This window comes from Ruditapes philippinarum, unplaced genomic scaffold, assembly GCF_026571515.1.
Source record: "Ruditapes philippinarum isolate M1 unplaced genomic scaffold, ASM2657151v2 ctg1525_1_1_1_1, whole genome shotgun sequence".
Lineage (NCBI taxonomy): Eukaryota > Metazoa > Mollusca > Bivalvia > Venerida > Veneridae > Ruditapes > Ruditapes philippinarum.
In genome coordinates this window covers 153,920-171,889 of record NW_026864043.1, presented here as the reverse complement: position 1 = coordinate 171,889, position 17,970 = coordinate 153,920, and the positions used below count along the sequence as shown (strand labels likewise).

Genomic DNA, 17,970 nt, shown 5'->3' with positions numbered 1-17,970 from the left:
GCTCATTTCCTTATGTTAAAACTTGATAGACATCTAAATGAAACATAGATTAAAGTTATACATTAAGGGTATTATATAAAACAGTGGTCAATGTATTAATCCATTGGAAATTAAATATATTTTATAATTATAGAAGTTAAGATCAAAAATATAAAATTGCATGATACATGTAACCTAAACAGGGCAGAATTATAAGAGACAAATATTCAAATGTTAAGGACTTCATGTCAAAAACCATTAAAATAGGTCAGAAAATTATTAAAAATATTTAAAGTTAATTGGACATAGACTAATTCACTAATTCATAGACATGGACATTCACTTTTTGTCTGCAAAAATGTTACAACATTGGTTGGGTTGTTAAAATGTTGTTTTGAATTTTAGATTTTGAATGTGAAAAAAAAAATACTGTTACAGTTTGATTTAGATTCACAGTAGATGTATTTGTTTTCAAGACTGTTATTATGAATTTTATATCGAATGTAGAATTAATTCAAACTTCCTGATGAAGTAATAAGATTTATAAGCATACATGAAAGTGAAATAACTTTTTTAGAACTATATTGTTGATTATCAAACTAAACATTAATTGGAGAATGTGTACAGCAGATTCCAAAAATTACAAGCCTAACATATGTACAAGATCATTTTATGTTCCAAAAGGGAGGTAAGCTGATTTAAATTAGATATGTTTTCTTTCTTAAAAGCAAAATGATTGAGAGATATTAGATAACATGTATTATTGTTGTGAAGAAGAATAATATGATATGACACACAGTCAAGTATGGACCTTGCTGACCTTTTTCTAGCATTTTTACCTTGTCCAGTTTGGGAAATTTTGTGTCTTATAATTATTGCTTAATTTAAAAAATATTTGGTACTTTTTGAAACCTCCTTCATGCTCTTTTGGCAAAGTATTTTCAATTGTGCAATTTTTTTTTATTCCGACCTATGCTTATATTATTCATAACATAAAAATACATTAAGATTTGACAATGAAATGTGGAAACATCTGTCTGATACCACCAGCACATTTGTTAGTTTTAATATCAAGAATTTCAGTTCAGTAGGGGAAAAATAAGCATATTTAGCATTGGAAATGTGTCTGGTAATCTGACCCATCATCAGGTGACACTGGAAAGACATGCCTTGTAACAGAATTAATCAAAGACATTTACCCACAGATCTTGAAAACTAAGTGTTATTGAGCAATTGATTGAGGGTTATAGCAATGGTAAATATGTGAATGAAAAGTTTAATGTCGTTATGAGCCATCATTTTTTCATCAAAAGAAATAAAGCATTTTACATTTCTAAATGTGAATGTTCAATTGTCACACTGTTCATTCCATGATATAACTATAAATTATAAAGGTTTTTATTAAGACATCATTTGAAGTGTATAGCAAAATGAAACTTAGATATTTTTTGTGTCTTTTGAAATATACACACTGTTGCCAATGATTGAACCTTTTAAAGCAAGGAGTACTTAGAATTTGTTCTATTATGTATGACTGCAGTATTCAAAACATTTTTCTTCAAACTAACTTACTGATTTTATGTTAGGAACTGCCTTTGCTTTGAAAATTTGAATTTCTTAAAATAAGCTGATTTCCTGGATATGAAAATATTGCAAACGACATACATGTACAGCTTCCAAATTTTAAAAGTAAGCAATCTTACTTGAATCAAGCATTCATTACAAAGTACAATTCTAAGGATAGCAGTTGTTAAAATAACTTGTTGCCTTAAACTTCTTGTTATAATTTTTGTAGCCAAGAGCTATAACTCGCAAATATCAAATGACTCCTCATAGGGGGAGAAAAATTTGAAGCCTTGCTGAGATGCAAAATTGGTAACCTTAAGAATCTGTTCCATGTCTGCACAATTGAGCTAGCCAGATGCTAACATGTTTTCTTATTGTGTTTGTGAACAGGTCTTAACTGGGACATTATAGCAAAATGCCAGGAATTTCTAATGGGTTTAGAGAACATTGTTAATTTGACTTTAAGGGTTATTTACTGTCACATTCCCCTGTTGCAAAGGGTTTGACAGTTGTACAGCATGACTAGGAATTGAACCCCGGACCTTCAGAATACTGTTGTGCCTGTCAGTCAACTGAGTAAGGTTGTAAATGTTTACTGATACATTCTGTCCACTTTAAGGTAACAGCTCTGTACTTTGACCTATACATTATAAATACAGGGCAAATGTTGACTATGTGATGAAACTGTGGGAAAATAAGATGGGTAACACTAATTTCATTTTGTATTAACGAAATATCTAGATATATAGTATTCAATGACTTATGAGGTACCTTTTTAACAGAAATTCAATTACATGATCAGTATTTAACAAAACAGTAGAGTTTGTTTTAGCTGTTGCATATAGAATTATATTATGGTCTTCAATATAATATCATCTTCATGTTGATAGGACATTCAGAGAATTCTCAAACATCTGTATAAATACTGATAACATTTTGTTTTGGAAAAGATCCTTAAAATGCTTTTGCAAATGTGAAATGCATGGGTCTTTTTCTTCATGTAATATTTATGCCCCCGCCATATAATGGCAGGGGCATATAGTGTTACCCTGTTCCGTCATTCCGTCATTCCGTCATTCCGTCATTCCGTCCTTCCGTCCTTCCGTCATCATCAGTTTCTGTTCATTATCTTAATAACCCTTGCACATATTGAACTCAAATTTGACATATGGATATGTCATGAGAAAATACAGGTCAAGTTCGAAATTGGTCATGGTTCAATGATTTTTGGCAGAGTTATGCCCCTTTTACATTGAAAATAATATGAAATTTTCAGTTTCCGTTCATTATCTTCCAAACGGTTCAAAACATTCTATTCAAAATTGACATATGGATTATGTAATGAGAAAATACAGGTCAAAGTTCGAAATTGGTCATGGTTCGATGATTTTTGCAGAGTTATGCCCCTTTTACTTTGAAAATAATATGAAATTTTCAGTTTCCCGTTCATGTATCTCCCAAAACGCCGTTCAAAACATTCTTATTCAAAATTGACATATGGATATGTCATGGGAAAATACAGGTCAAGTTCAAATTTGGTCATGGTTCCGATGATTTTTGGCAGAGTTATGCCCCTTTTACTTTTGAAAATAAATATGAAATTTTCAGTTTCCGCTTCATTTACTCCCCAATGGTACAACACATTCAACTCAAACTTGACATATGGATACGTCAAAGGAATGCGCAGGTCAAGTTCAAATTTTGGTCATGGTTCAATGATTTTTGGCAGAGTTATGCCCCTTTCACTTTGCAAATAATATGAAATTTTCAGTTTCCGTTCATTATTTCCCCAATCGTACAACACATTTAGCTCAAACTTGACATATCAATACGTTCAAAGGAATGCGCAGGTCAAGTTCAAATTTGGTCATGGTTCGATGATTTTTAATATAGTTATGCCCCTTTTACTTTGAAAATAATATGAAAATTTTCAGTTTCTGTTTATTATCTCCCAAACAGTATTAAAACATTCAACTCAAATTTGACATATTGATACGTCAAAGAATGCGCAGGTCAATTTCAAATTTGGTCATGGTTCGATGATTTTTGGCAGAGTTATGCCCCTTTCACTTTAAAAATAATATGAAATTTTCAGTTCCCATTTTTTATCTCCCCAACAATATTACACATTCAACTTAAATTTGACATATGGATATGTTTTTGGAATGCCCCTTTCACTTTGAAAATGATATGAAATTTACAGTTTCTGTTCATTATCAACCCAACAGTGTTACATATTCAACTCAAAATTGACATATGGATATGTCAAAGGAATGCGCAGGTCAAGTTAGAATTTGGTCATGGTTCGATGATTTTTTGGCAGAGTTATGTCCCTTTCACTTTGAAAATAATATAGATACATCTTAGGAATAAGCAGTTTAAGTTTGAATTGGGGTCGTGGTTCAATGATTTTAGACAAACTTATCTTTCCTGAATGTTGGAAAAATTTTGAACTTTCAGTTTCAGCACTCATACTTTTTGTGGAAATGTATATAGCCATTATGTTGGCTACAAATATGCAATATGCTATTTTTAAAAGGTTAAGACTGAATAATTTCAGTGCCTTGAACATTGTATAAAAATGGTTAAGACTGAATAATTTCAGTGCCTTGAACATTGTATAAAAATGGTTTGTGTTAACATTGAAAAGTTTTAAGGGCTTTGAACTTAGAATGAAAAAAATAATTTGTGCAAACAAATTTGGAACTAAATATTATAACATTTGAAATTTTGGCTGCATGCGGGGGCATCCGTGGCATGATGACACATTTCTAGTTTTTACATGGAACAGTTCTGTATGAAGATGTTTTATGATAGCAAATATGCAGAAGGAACATTGTGAATTTGATCTGTTTTGAGTTACTATTAAAAATTTTTTCCAAAACAAAAATAAAAATTTTTTAAAACTAAACCAATATGTTCATATAAAAAATTTAATAATTTAATTGTTTTTGGTAATCAAATTTTGTAAATGAATTTAAAAGTTTTGATTTAAAAATATTAAAAATTAAAAACCAGTTTTTTAATTTTTTTTTCAACTTTACATATTTTTAAATTTTAAAAAAGGAAAAATTTTTTGGGGAGGATTTAGGGGCATTTTTAACTTAAAAAGGGTCAGATTCACCCCCCAATACAGTTGGGGCGTTTAAATTTTCAATTTTATCGAGAACCAAACAAAGATAGCAATCAAGCAGAAGATGGCATTGCAGATATCTTTAGTATAAAAGGTAAATAAACAACAAAATGAATTAATGACTTGAAATATGTCTGTAAATAAGATAAATTGATATATAATGAAAATTTAACTATGTTTAACTCTTTAACATGAATTGTTTCTGCCGCAATTTGTGAATGCTGCATTTAGAAGGTTTAATGTGACATTGATGGGGCATCAGTTGTCTGTGGTAAAGGTTTTGATTTTAAACCATTTGTCACTCACAACTGTGTTAAGGAATCCAACCTGGGACTTAAGAATCTTTCATATGAGGTAACTATCCATCTAGCTTATTGTATGGAACATCTGTGGTTCTACAAGGGTGGCTATAGGGCATGAAAGGTCTTCAGCCAAAAGTAACGCTGGAATTTTTTTCAGTCAACAACCAACAGTAAAGAGTTAGATCTTACTCTAAAACTGTGCAGACAGGTCTACCTAAATACTAGTATCTAAAGAAAGTCATTAAGTTGCCAACATTCTGGGTCTTTATACATGTGTTGTTCTTGTATTAACCTTTGACCTGCTGAATTCGTTTAATGAATTTGCCCAGATTTTAAATTGGAACATTTAATTAAAATTTTAGGGCATTTCAGTATTAGTATACATAACAAAGAGGAGCCAACAGCTGGTTGTTGTGGCTCTATACTGGTGGTTAAGGCTAACAACTTCATGTTGATGACTTATCAGGTATTTATGCAGAAAAATAACATTTTAGCACTGTTTAGAACAACGTTTTTTTTGTATCTTTAAGGAAGAACTAGGAGTGGTGGTACCGTCATAGGGTGTCAGATGTCACATCTTTTTACATATATTTGTATGTATATGTATACTGACTACTGAGCTGCTGCTACTAGCTGAAGAATAGATTAGAAGCAGAAAGCAGTGTTGGAAGAAAAACAAAAGGGAGATACTATTGAGAAGCTTTGATGGTAAGTATTGAGAAGCTATAGTGGTAAGGAAATTGATTAACATTTCATTGAAACTTTACAAAAACTACAAAATGTTTAAGAAACTTGCAGCAAGCTTCTTGAGATCTGCTTAGCTTTATAATGAAATAGTCTGTACAGTTGTTGGTTTAGAGAGTATTAGTTGTTAACCTATTGCCATAATTGGCACTTTTTCAGATTATCGCTTGAGAACACATTCTGCATTGGTAGTATTATTATGCCGCCACAGAGTGGGAGCATATAGCGTTGCACTTGTCCGTCCGAGTGTCCGTACGTCTGTCCGTCCGTCAGTCCGAGCCAACATTTGATTATTATGAGCTTCATTCCGTAGTTAAATAAAGAACATAAACTCATAAAATTTAAAATTAAGAGCTATTGTTTGTTTTTATGAGCTTATTTTGCTTATGGACGTTGGTCCAGGTGGTGTTTATGAGCTCATTTGCCTCATAAACCTCAAATTTTGGTACGTCCGTCCGTCTGTCCCTACGTCCCGAAATCTTGTGAACGCAACTCCTCTTAAACCGGATGGCAGATTTTGCTTAAACTTCCAGGGATGAACAACCTTAATGTGTAGATGGTAGTAAAGGAAGGATTTTTTGCTGCGACCAAATTTAACAGAATTATGGCCCTTTGTTGATTTTTTCACTATATACTATGTAGAAATTTTGTGAAAGCAACTCCTCTTAAACCGGATGGCAGATTTTGCTTAAACTTCCAGGGATGAACAACCTTAATGTTTAGATGGTAGTAAAGGAAGGAATTTTTGCTGCGACCAAATTTAACAGAATTATGGCCCTTTGTTGATTTTTTCACTATATACTATGTAGAAATTTTGTGAACGCAACTCCTCTTTAACCGGATGGCAGATTTTGCTTAAACTTCCAGGGATGAACAACCTTAATGTGTAGATGGTAGTAAAGGAAGGAATTTTTGCTGCGACCAAATTTAACAGAATTATGGCCCTTTGTTTATTTTTTCACTATATACTATGTAAAAATTTTGTGAACGCAACTCCTCTTAAACCGGATGGCAGATTTTGCTTAAACTTCCAGGGATGAACAACCTTAATGTGTAGATGGTAGTAAAGGAAGGAATTTTTTGGTGCGACCAAATTTAACAGAATTATGGCCCTTATTTTTTTTGTTGATTTTTAGTTTTCAACTTGTGGCACATGTAGTCCAAAAAATATTTGACCTAGAGTCATAAGATTGACAGAACAGTGGCTTGTGGGGGCATCCGTGTCCTATGGACACATTTCTAGTATTTACTTAATCTTACTGGTCATGGTAATTAGAGATCAAAGTTTACAACGAATTTCGAAGGAAACAAAAACTTTTAAAACACTACCTATAGTTACTAAGTTAGACTTTTGGACCTCGGTGGAGCTTCTTTTAATTTTCAACTTTACATTCCTAAAATTGATAGTGGACACTGTCTAAAATAGAAGCTGGACATACCCATTTAACAAATTCAGCAGGTTACAGGACTGAACTGCATTCCAATGACATTTTCATGCATTTATCAGTTTTAAGAATAATTTTCTTTTCTCATTTCAGATATGTTTTAAAGAAACGGACAGAAACATCAGTGGAGTGCTTATGCCCACATAGGACATACTTTTTCCTGTGACAATGTTCAGAAAATGAAGACAGAGTGCCCAGGATCTTACCTACAAGTGTTATCTAAAATTAAGACATTTTCCTGTTTTCAAAAATAAATGCATCTACAAATGAAGCATGTATTAAAAGTGAAAAAATAAAAACATATTTGAACGAAGGATTTACTTAAAAAAAAAAAAAAAAAAAACATGAGTAACGGGGGAAAAAACATTTATGAGTAAAGGATGAATTAAAAGTGAAAAAAACGAAACAAAAAAAACATAAGTCAAGGATTTATTAAAAAGTGAAAAAAGGAGAGAAAAATCAAATAAAAAATGTGCATTAAAAGTGAAAAAATATACGTACAGGTTGTGTTTAAAGACATATTTGAAAGTTTAGTGATATAATGCATATCTTACATTCTAGTCTAACATTTCTCTGCTCTGTAAATGAAACAACATTGAAACATAAAAAAGAAATATGCTTTGGAGATTTTGATGAAAATAATGTGAGACTTCTTTGTTAAATTAACAGGTAGATTAAAAAAAGGATTATTTTGAAATTTCATATTATTGTTACAAGTTATATGTCTTAATATGTACATAAAAAGTAGCAAAAACGTACAGTTCTTAATTGTTAGAAAATTATTGAAATTCTAGAGTGTTTGGCAAGACATTTAATGAAATTGTATGATACATGTATATTTTATTATAAAGATTAATAAACATAACTTTTTAATTTGTATACTTTTTACAATAAAACATACTGACAACCAAGATTTTGTTGTTACACATTTTATCTGTGACTGTCTTATTTGTCTTAGGTTAGGTCGTTGACTTCAAACCACTTGCCCGTTTGTGGTTCGTATCCCGCCAGGAACTTTGTGTTTTATCATGTGAGGAAACTTTAGCCATCTTGCGAAACGTCGGTGGTTCTACTCTGGTACCCGTAATGCACAGAGGTCTTCCACAACAAGTAAAGCTAGAAAGTCGCCATATGACTTCTGTGTTGATGCGACCAAACGAAGGAAAATCCGGAACAAAATCTGTTTCGTTTGATTGTCAATTTATGCGATAAAACAATAATATTATTTCGGGTTCTGTTTCCCATGAAGTGCCAGAACACGTCCGTGACCCAACTAGGAAAAGACTGTTTCATGTCTTAAATGTTCTCTTATCGATTTGAATATCTCAAAATTTATTTAATTAAATATAGTTATAAGACAAATCTTCTCATTATAGGGTTCATATTTTGTCCAAAATAAAGCGTCTAATCATATTGTTCGTCTGCCAACGGTTATTGTTTGTCTATATGTCAATGTAAAGATTTTCAAACGTCGACGATCACAACAAAATCGACAAAGATACAAATATTGTGTTTCTGTTACACTGTTACTAAGTTGTAAAGAAATTAGGAAGCTATTCATTAAGACGGTATCTATCCAGCTAGCTTACGGAACGTCGGTGGTTCTACTCAGGTACCCGTTCGTGCCTGAAATAATGCACGGAAGGGCACCTGAGGTCTTCCTCCACCAGTAAAGCTGGAACGTCGCGATATGACCTATACTGTGTCGATGTGACGTAAAACCCAAAATCAAAAGAAAAACAAATTTAGACGATATCAGAAAACCATAACTTATCCCCTCGGTACGTAGGTACGTATACGTAGTCCGGAGGAACGCGCATCCACTGAAGATTTTGAGCTTGGTCAAACTTTAGTTGCTTCATCGAGGTCACTGCTGACTGGTTAAGATCCAATCTTTGTTTTAGAGGTAAAGGGGAGATCCTAGAGATTAAAGTCGAGCTGGAGTAACGCCTATCCCGCATTTTCCAGCTGCCGATGTGACTGAAGCCGAATGCCGTGATCCTACAGTAAAGGGCGACGAGGAAGGGTGCATGAGGCACTAGTTCGCACTGACCATTTGAAAGGGAGACGACCCTTTGCTTCGGACTAAGCGCCCTAATCATAGCTACCTCTTTCATTATTGTCACACGTAACTGCTTATTGCCCGCTGTACAGTTACCTACTTTCAGTTCGAATTCAAAGTTTTGGCTACTAGTAATACTTTGTGGAAATTTGACGATGGTAAGCTATCACCACTTGTTGCTTCAAAATTGAACCTTTAGGGGCATGAGTGGCGACGGGTCTGACCTATTTTAGTGCCTTAATTGGCGAATAAAAATAAATGACTAAATCTGTTTCTGAAAACATATATCTAGAAATTGTCCCTGACAAATTCAACAACATGGCTGATTCCATAAGTAGTCTTAACAAATGAATGGCAAGTACAAATAAAAAGTACAAATAAAAACAGCGCAATAAGACTTGTACCTCAGTTTAAGAATGGAAGCCTTTGAATTCTGAATAAGAACGGAAATTATTTATCTTTTTATTGTATGTATTTCACCAGGTGACGAAGGTTTGTGCATACTCAATTAATGTTAACCAAGTCACTCCAGCTTTGGGTTCTGGTTTGACCACTCAATAAATAAATGTACAGAAAATAAATGGACAATAGAAAATGACAACATTGCATGATATCCAAGATAAGCTGTAAGATGTTATGGAAGAAATAACGCTCATAGAGAGATGTAGACAGGTACAATACAGTCCTATTGAACCGATTGTGAACTTGTGTGGGGTTTTGAAAGCAACAACATACAACAACATACAATATCTGTATAAAACGGGGCTATAATACATTAAACATGCGGAGGCCGACTATTCAAACGAACTATATATTGATATATATACCGAGCAAATTAAAAAAAGTAACCAGTTTATACGGAGAGCTGATTCGTTTCCTACTGGGTTTGATACTGTCAAGCTTTATCGGGCAAATGTTATATAGCTAGCAAAGGCGATGAAGAGGCTCAAATCTATAAAGAGGAGAGCTGGGTGCAAAAGCGTTCAAAAGGCGACACTTTTCCGGGAGGACGGTTTTGTTCAGGGAGACTTTGGGAGCTTCGGAACAAGACGCGGTGTTGGCTGCTTCTTGCACCATAGCTGTATATGTCCCCCCCCGGTTTGGGGGGGCCATTTCAATAAACCGCCCCCGGGGGCCCGGGGGGGGGGGGCAAAAAAAAAAGGTTTTAAAAAGGTCCCCCACTTTTTTTTGAAAGTTGGGTCCCCCCAAACCAAGCCAAGTTGGGGGGCGCCTTTACTTTGGGGAGTTAAACAGACCTGTTTTGAAACATTTTTTTACATACAATTTCAAAGATGAGTATATATAATCAGGCAACTCAAGTATATTACAGAGTTATGAAATTTATTACGGTTGGTTTAATTGGGAGTCAAACGAACTTCAAAAGGAAAGTCTATTTAATTTCAAATCGAGTTAAAAAGAATTGATCTGGTACATATCATGTTATTGATAATTTTATTATTTACAGATATATTCCCATTGCATACTTGAATAGTTTCTAGATATTGAATGACAAAATTATGGTCAAAATACTATCTAAAATGTTCGTGCAAAAATTGGATATCGCCTGTGAAATTTGTTATATAAATGCTTCATGTTATTATAATCCTAATTCAATCCTTCATAACATATTTGATCCAATTAAAGATTATCACACCAAATTTAAAGTCTGAACAATTTATTCGCCTCAATTATGTATCATGACATTGATTAAGGAGATAAATGATTTAAATGGTCTAAATGGCATTCAAGCTGATTGAATTAAACATTACCCACTCAATACCTGTAAACAACTGTGCCTATCAGATAGTCTGCTTGTTCGAGGGGTAGGTAGCCAATTTTGTGATAAATTCTTTAGTCCTTTTGTTTTATGCCAATTGATCGTTAATTGTGATGACATTTGCCTTGTTGAAGATGTGCGAAACATTTAATCTATTGTCAAAAATAAAGCGCTGAAAAACATTGTCGCACTTTATTGCCAGATTTAAATATTTTAACACGTTATGTGGGTCTGTCTTTCGAGTTTCGAAATAATTTTGGTATTTTTCAAATATTCATAAAGTAGTTTAAATCCATCTTTTTGGACCCATATGTGATGTGAAAAATACTCTTTGAGAGAAAGTAAGACGTGGATAACAGTCCTGAAAAAAGAAGATGAAGGAAAGAGTTTTGTTATTTTTCCTTGGATATTGTGTTGTTAAAGTTTATGGACAAATTGGAGTGACAGGTAGGTAACAAAGTTATCGTTAATAGAAATAAACAAATTTTCGTCAACATTTGCTCATGAGAAGATGGTTCATTTTGTATATATATAGGCGAGGCTTTTATTGAACCTTCTTTATCATCCGTGAAACTTGAAACACACACTTATGCATACAATAAACAGTATTGCTTAAATACACATAACATTAGTGACATACTTGTGACTGACAATCTACCACAGCTTATTAGAAAACTTCTTAGATTTTGCTAGAGAATGAAGACTCTCACATGAAACATTCAGACCATAACATTCAATAAAGCCCCCCTAAAAAATTGGGAAAAATTTGGGGACCTTTTTACGAAAAAAATTTAACTTCTTTTGCTTGTATGTGTAAAGGCATTCAAAGAAAGTTCAAACCAAACATAAACAATCTGATGGATTTATTACCTCTGGTATGTCAGGCCTAAATAAGTTAGATATCCCTTGCCGAAACAATTGGAAAGGGAAGTAAGAGACAAGTAAACTTTCGAGTCATCCCACCTACTTTGGCGTATTATAAATAATGAAAGACTAAATGATACATTGTACACGAATAACAAAATTACATAATGGAATTGTAATTGACAGTGAAGAGAACAGTACGCACATATTGAACTTTTCTATTATTATTCAAACTAGGACTTGACAATGTATGTATGATGAAAATGTAAGTGGTGGAATGCCCGAGTGGTTAACGCGTCGTACTAGTAATCTAATGATCGCTATCCGCATGCATTCAAACCCATAGAGGGGCATGCCAGTGTTTCCTTGAGCAAGAAACTTTACACTCATTGCACAGTACTGGTTGGTTCCAGGAAGGATTCGAAAGTGTTTCAAAAAACTTATAGCTCCCTATAAAATCGAACTAAAATAAATTTTGTATAAACCAAATGAAAATGTATATATATATAGGTAATATATATTTCTAAGTTCAAATATTGATAAGAAAATTTAAGATGAAAAATATTAAGATATTATTAACATGAACCTTGACTTTTGCATAGTTATATAATTGATTGATTGATATTGATTGATTGATTGATTGATTGACATATTTTTTTCTCTTTACTCACATAAGTGAATGACAGAACTCTGTAATATTACAATAGTACACGCACGTTAAATAGACAACAGTAACCACTTCTTTAATTTTTATGTGTAATTTCCTACCTTAATTTGGAATCTCTTTTATAAGATATTAAGAAAATATATTCAAAATTGTGAGTGATAACCATACGTTCAATGATTTTTTGTTAAATGAATTTATCACCATTTTTCTAGGGCTAATTAGAAGAAATCAAACCAAACATGTACTTTTCCATGTTGTGTTTGCCTCTAATGAGTACAAGTGAGTGTTTTTGATATTCTCAACATTTCGGTATTTCGTTTTTTATCATTGATGAAATCATTTCAGGATGTACTGTGGCAACACAAGCGAATTGTCCAAATTTCCTTCCAAACTCGTATTGCAATTTGGGATCCTTGCTATGTGAATGTCCTGCCGGGTACACAGCAACAGCCACCAACGTCGCTTGCGAGTACAGTAAGTATGTTTTATTCTTTGACGGATGAAAACTTTGTTTAAGAATAGAGAAAATAAGAATCCCTAAAGAAAGCCCAACACGTCAAGATTGAAAATGTTGCAGGCTCGGTTTGATTGAGCCTGTTTTTTTTATAGGTGGGGGGTAACTTAGGTTAAAAGTAAAAAACTCCCGGTCGTGCCCCCCTAGCCCACCGGCCCCCCCTTTTTAAGCAAAAGCAAAAGAAAAAAAAAAATTTCCCCCAAACAATTAAACAATGAAATGGTAAAATTTTGAATCCAGAAACATCCGCAGATGTGTTCATACGGCGGTTATCATGGAACCTTTAATGTGACACTTCCGTGCCATTCCATGAAAAGCGGCGTATGGTCCCCAAGTAATAACAAGTACGGTGTTCCGTTTGGACACGTTTGGACAATCGTGACATTTTATTTATTCTGTACCCGCGATGCACGATGGTACGATGGTGAAAACGCGATGGCACGATGGTACGATGGTGAAAACACGATGGTACGATAGTGAAATCACGATGGTACGATGGTGAAATCGCGATGGCGCGATAGTACGATGGTGAAAACACGATGGTACGATGGTGAAAACGCGATGGTACGATGGTGAAACCGCGATGGTACGATGGTGAAATCGCGATGTACGATGGTGAAAATCGCGATGGTACGATGGTGAAATCGCGATGGCACGATGGTGAAAGCGCGGGTACAGAATACAGAAAACGCGATGGCACGATGGTACGATGGTGAAAACACGATGGTACGATGGTGAAAACGCGATGGTACGATGGTGAAACTGCGATGGTACGATGGTGAAATCGCGATGGTACGATGGTGAAATCGCGATGGCACGATGGTGAAAGCGCGATGGCACGATGGTGAAAACACGATAGCGCGATGGTGCGATGGTACGATGGTGAAAACACGATGGTACGATGGTGAAATCACGATGGTACGATGGTGAAAACGCTATGTAACATCGTGTTTTCACCATCGTACTACCGCGTCATCGCGATTTCATCATCGTACCATCGTGATTTCACCATCGTACCATCGTGTTTTCACCATCGTACCATCGTGCCATCGCGTTTTCACCATCGTACCATCGTGCATCGCGGGTACAGAATAAATAAAATGTCACGATTGTCCAAACGTGTCCAAACGGAACACCGTAAACAAGCGTGTGCCCTAAACGAGAAAACAATGGGCGGAACTAAATAAAATGGAATTTTGAAAGGGGATCAGAGGTTATGAAGCCTGCATATCACAGATAAAACGTGAAAAGACTAGTTAAAAAGCAGGCAATATATCCTAAGGATGATTCAACATTATTCAAGAAGTTTTCATTAAAGATATGTGTACAGCATATATATTGATGCGATCGTAGAGCTAAAATTGATTTATTTCATGTAGACACAAAATCTTGCCATATGAATTATAGGTAATGCAATCCTTTTATTATTGAATGGTCGTTTGTGGCAAAGTGTGGGATGTTTTGTCTAATTATCACTAGTATCAATTACATAATTGTTTTTTATGTTATAAATTTTATGGCCTTCTTTGTCTTTTTTTCATCGTAATGTGATAATTGTGATGAAAATATTGTCAGTAAAATAACAAGATTAAGTGAAAAAAAAGTAGTCAGTTTTGCATTTTTTTTGGTCAGTCAAATTTTACTATGTAACTCAGGATTTTCAGTAACTCAGGATTTTCAAATGAAAAATATTTTATACTAGTATCATGGTATATTAAGTTTAGTAAAGAACTCATATACATTTGTAGATTGTGGTGCTTTGACTGACCCAGACAATGGCGCAGTTAGCACACCAGCCGGTACACATACTGGCGATCCTGCACAATACACGTGTGTTAGCACATTCAAGGTTGTTGGCACGGCAACGCGAACTTGTCAGCAAGACGTTGGTTGGGATGGTGCTGCACCAACATGTGAACCAGGTGGGTGGAGATCGTTTATTAAACTTCATTTCACTGCTTTTAAAAGCTACTTATCTAACAATTTATCTTTACACCAAGGGTTGCCGGATTTTACAAAATAAATACTTTTGATATTCAAGAACCTAATCAGAATCATTCAAATATGACTCGGGGTTTTCATTTACAGTTTTCATATAACCGTTGAGTTTTATGTATCAGTTTCTAATAATTTTCTCTTTCAGCTGAGTTAGGGGATGCCTGCTCAACAAACATATTTCAGTGTAGCAACATTGCAAATGGAGGATGTGTGGCGTTCTCAACTTGCCAATGTAATGCAGGGTATGAAGATGACGGAACTGGATTAGCATGTTCTGGTAAAACATTCCATAAAATACATTACTTGTACATATTTATAAAATATCAGATGCATCTAAATCTAGTAAATGTAGTAAATAAATTACATAAGTATTATTATCAAATTTTTATTTAGAAATAAGTATGCGGATTAATCTTTTAACGTTTCATGGCCAGATGGTAGTTGTGAAGAATATGGTGATAGTTTAGTATAACAATGATTTGTTTTTCAGAGATAAACGAGTGTGCTACAAACCCGTGCCAAAATGGGGCTACCTGTGTCGATCAAATAGCATCCTATGCTTGCACCTGTGTTGCCGGATATGACGGCAATGATTGCGAAAACAGTGAGTGTTGTTTTATAGTATCATAAACCAAGATGTTTCGTTTTTCTTTCTTTTATAAGAACAGTTGCTAATAATACAGTACCACATAGTTTAGATCTACATGCCATTGTGTTTTGCTCCTACTGGCTTGAGTCTACATTAACCATTGGTCACTGAATATGACCTTTCAATTGAATTTTAAGCCTTTTCCTTACTTTACAGCTTGATAAGAACAAGATTATCAAATGTAAATCAATGTTTACTAACATCTGTATTGCTTCATGACTTGAATGGCATATGATTGGTATATCCGATTTATATTGCCAAATATATTTTGTAAGTTCTCTACAATTTTTATATGTAATCTTCACTATTCATATATAGCTTGAAATATTATATAGAAATATGTATGCAACGAAATAATGTATTATAGATATCAATGAATGTGCTGGAAGCCCGTGTCAAAATGGCGGTGTATGCTCAGATGGAATTAACCAGTATACGTGCGCATGCGTACCTGGTTATGATGGTGGCGACTGTCAAAATAGTTAGTATATTACTAGTATATTTATATGTATATGTATATATTCATGATCAGCATTTAATAATTCAATATGCGCATCCGCTCGTGTAAATGAACACGATTAAGATAGTGTTCTGTATTGAATAGAGTTACATTGTTGTGGCTGATAGACGAAATGTAAGTGAATAATGTACATTACAAAACAAACGGCTACTAATATAATAGTGTAATATTTATTATGACAATGAGTATGAAGGTGTAGGTTAGTAGCATAGAACCTTTTTCCTTAACAGGTGCTGTAGTATTAAGATTGGAATACCTAATGTTGCCGCTTTGTGAGATTTAAGATCAGACTATTTATTGCTTATATTAAGTTTTATAAACATAGTACAAACTATTAGTATACTACTCTTACACTATGCACATTCCCCAGCAATGTAAACCTTTCCCCAATTTAACCGCTTCCCAACTCGTTAATTATTTCAACGCCTCGTTTTATTTTCAGACATTGACGAGTGTACACCAAATCAATGTCAAAATAGTGGAACTTGTGTAGATGGCATCAATGCATACACCTGTACTTGTCTTCCCGGGTATAATGGAGACAATTGTGAAAATAGTAAGTGATTTTTGTTTTGGTAATCGAAGAGCGTAAACTTATTTCATACACTTAGTGTTGAAATAATGCAAAAAAAAAAATGGTTTGACTTCTATCAGCCAACATTGCAATTTAAAGTTTTCTAAGATGTTTTGTCATTGACGGATAATTGCTTCCAGGTGCTTATGACATTGAGAACTGACAGCAGTTTAATTTGTAAAAGTATTTTCAAAGAGTATCAAAAATGATGCACTTTTATCTAAGAAGGATGTTTCATATTATTTGTAAGTAGATCTTTGTGAAAATGCTATATTACATTTTGAAATGTTTTTTTTTTTACATTTTCGCCCTAAGCTTGAAATGATAGTGCACATTATGTATGTGTTTCTACGAAGAAATGCCTTATTCCAAATAAATTTGGAAAAGTGTTCACTCCAACTTAGAATGATATTTTAAGTTTTTTGTATGACATTTTTGTTGCAAATTTATTTACAGATATTGACGAGTGTACACCGAATCAATGTCAAAATGGCGCTACTTGTGTTGACGGTATTAATGCATACACGTGTACTTGTGTTGCCGGATATGAAGGGAATAACTGTCAGACCAGTAAGTGCATTGTTACTTTTTCCAAATAAAGTATGTCTTTGTTATCATTTACTTGCTGTACTTTGTCATTATTTTACCTATCACAGTCTTCTTTCTATCAAGAGATTTCGCTATATAATCACGAAGGGAATTTTGTGGTTGACTGGTGATTGACAAAGTCCTGCTTTGGATAAAGTAGTACAAGGAGTAAACCATTCATAAGATAGTTATCATTAGAACCAGTCTTTAAATTTTTTGAAACTTTTGAAGAGACTGAAGAAGTTTTTATGCGTAAACTTAAAATTATAGCAAATGAAAATATTAAATCTTTAAATAGAATCCACATCAATGTCTAATAATAATAATAATAATTAATAATAATAATAATAATTCGTTTTTTTTTTACATTTAAATGCGAAGAGAGTGATACATTTAGTAACAGGCGGCCAATAGCAAAATGAGAATAATAAGCATATTCATCTATTATATTGGAAAAATAGTATATAAAGTAATGCATGAAATATTCAAAACACTAAATACAGTAATGATAGCTTAAACGGAAGTAAACGAAATGTTAATTGAGTCTCTTGTAGGAAAAGTACTAGTTAACGTTGACATCTCTTTTCA

At 33.7% G+C, this 17,970-nt stretch overlaps 1 protein-coding gene and 1 long non-coding RNA gene across 3 annotated transcripts in view; both read left to right on the top strand.

The window, feature by feature from the left end:
- The first annotated feature begins 4,709 nt into the window (after positions 1 to 4,709).
- LOC132724251 (uncharacterized) lies at positions 4,710 to 8,082 on the top strand. Its single transcript, XR_009624882.1, has 3 exons — positions 4,710 to 4,772; positions 5,511 to 5,688; positions 7,263 to 8,082. It is a non-coding gene; the product is annotated as an uncharacterized LOC132724251 (long non-coding RNA).
- A 3,113-nt stretch (positions 8,083 to 11,195) lies between these two features.
- Positions 11,196 to 17,970, top strand: part of LOC132724250 (fibropellin-1-like) — a 29,075-nt gene continuing 22,300 nt past the window's right edge. For both annotated transcript variants that reach the window (XM_060709084.1, XM_060709082.1), the window contains exons 1-8: positions 11,196 to 11,455; positions 12,885 to 13,013; positions 14,802 to 14,975; positions 15,197 to 15,328; positions 15,542 to 15,655; positions 16,068 to 16,181; positions 16,663 to 16,776; positions 17,251 to 17,364. In XM_060709084.1, the coding sequence (XP_060565067.1) occupies positions 11,383 to 11,455; positions 12,885 to 13,013; positions 14,802 to 14,975; positions 15,197 to 15,328; positions 15,542 to 15,655; positions 16,068 to 16,181; positions 16,663 to 16,776; positions 17,251 to 17,364 (964 nt within the window). In that variant the 5' untranslated portion in view covers positions 11,196 to 11,382. The remainder of the gene's footprint in view (positions 11,456 to 12,884; positions 13,014 to 14,801; positions 14,976 to 15,196; positions 15,329 to 15,541; positions 15,656 to 16,067; positions 16,182 to 16,662; positions 16,777 to 17,250; positions 17,365 to 17,970) is intronic.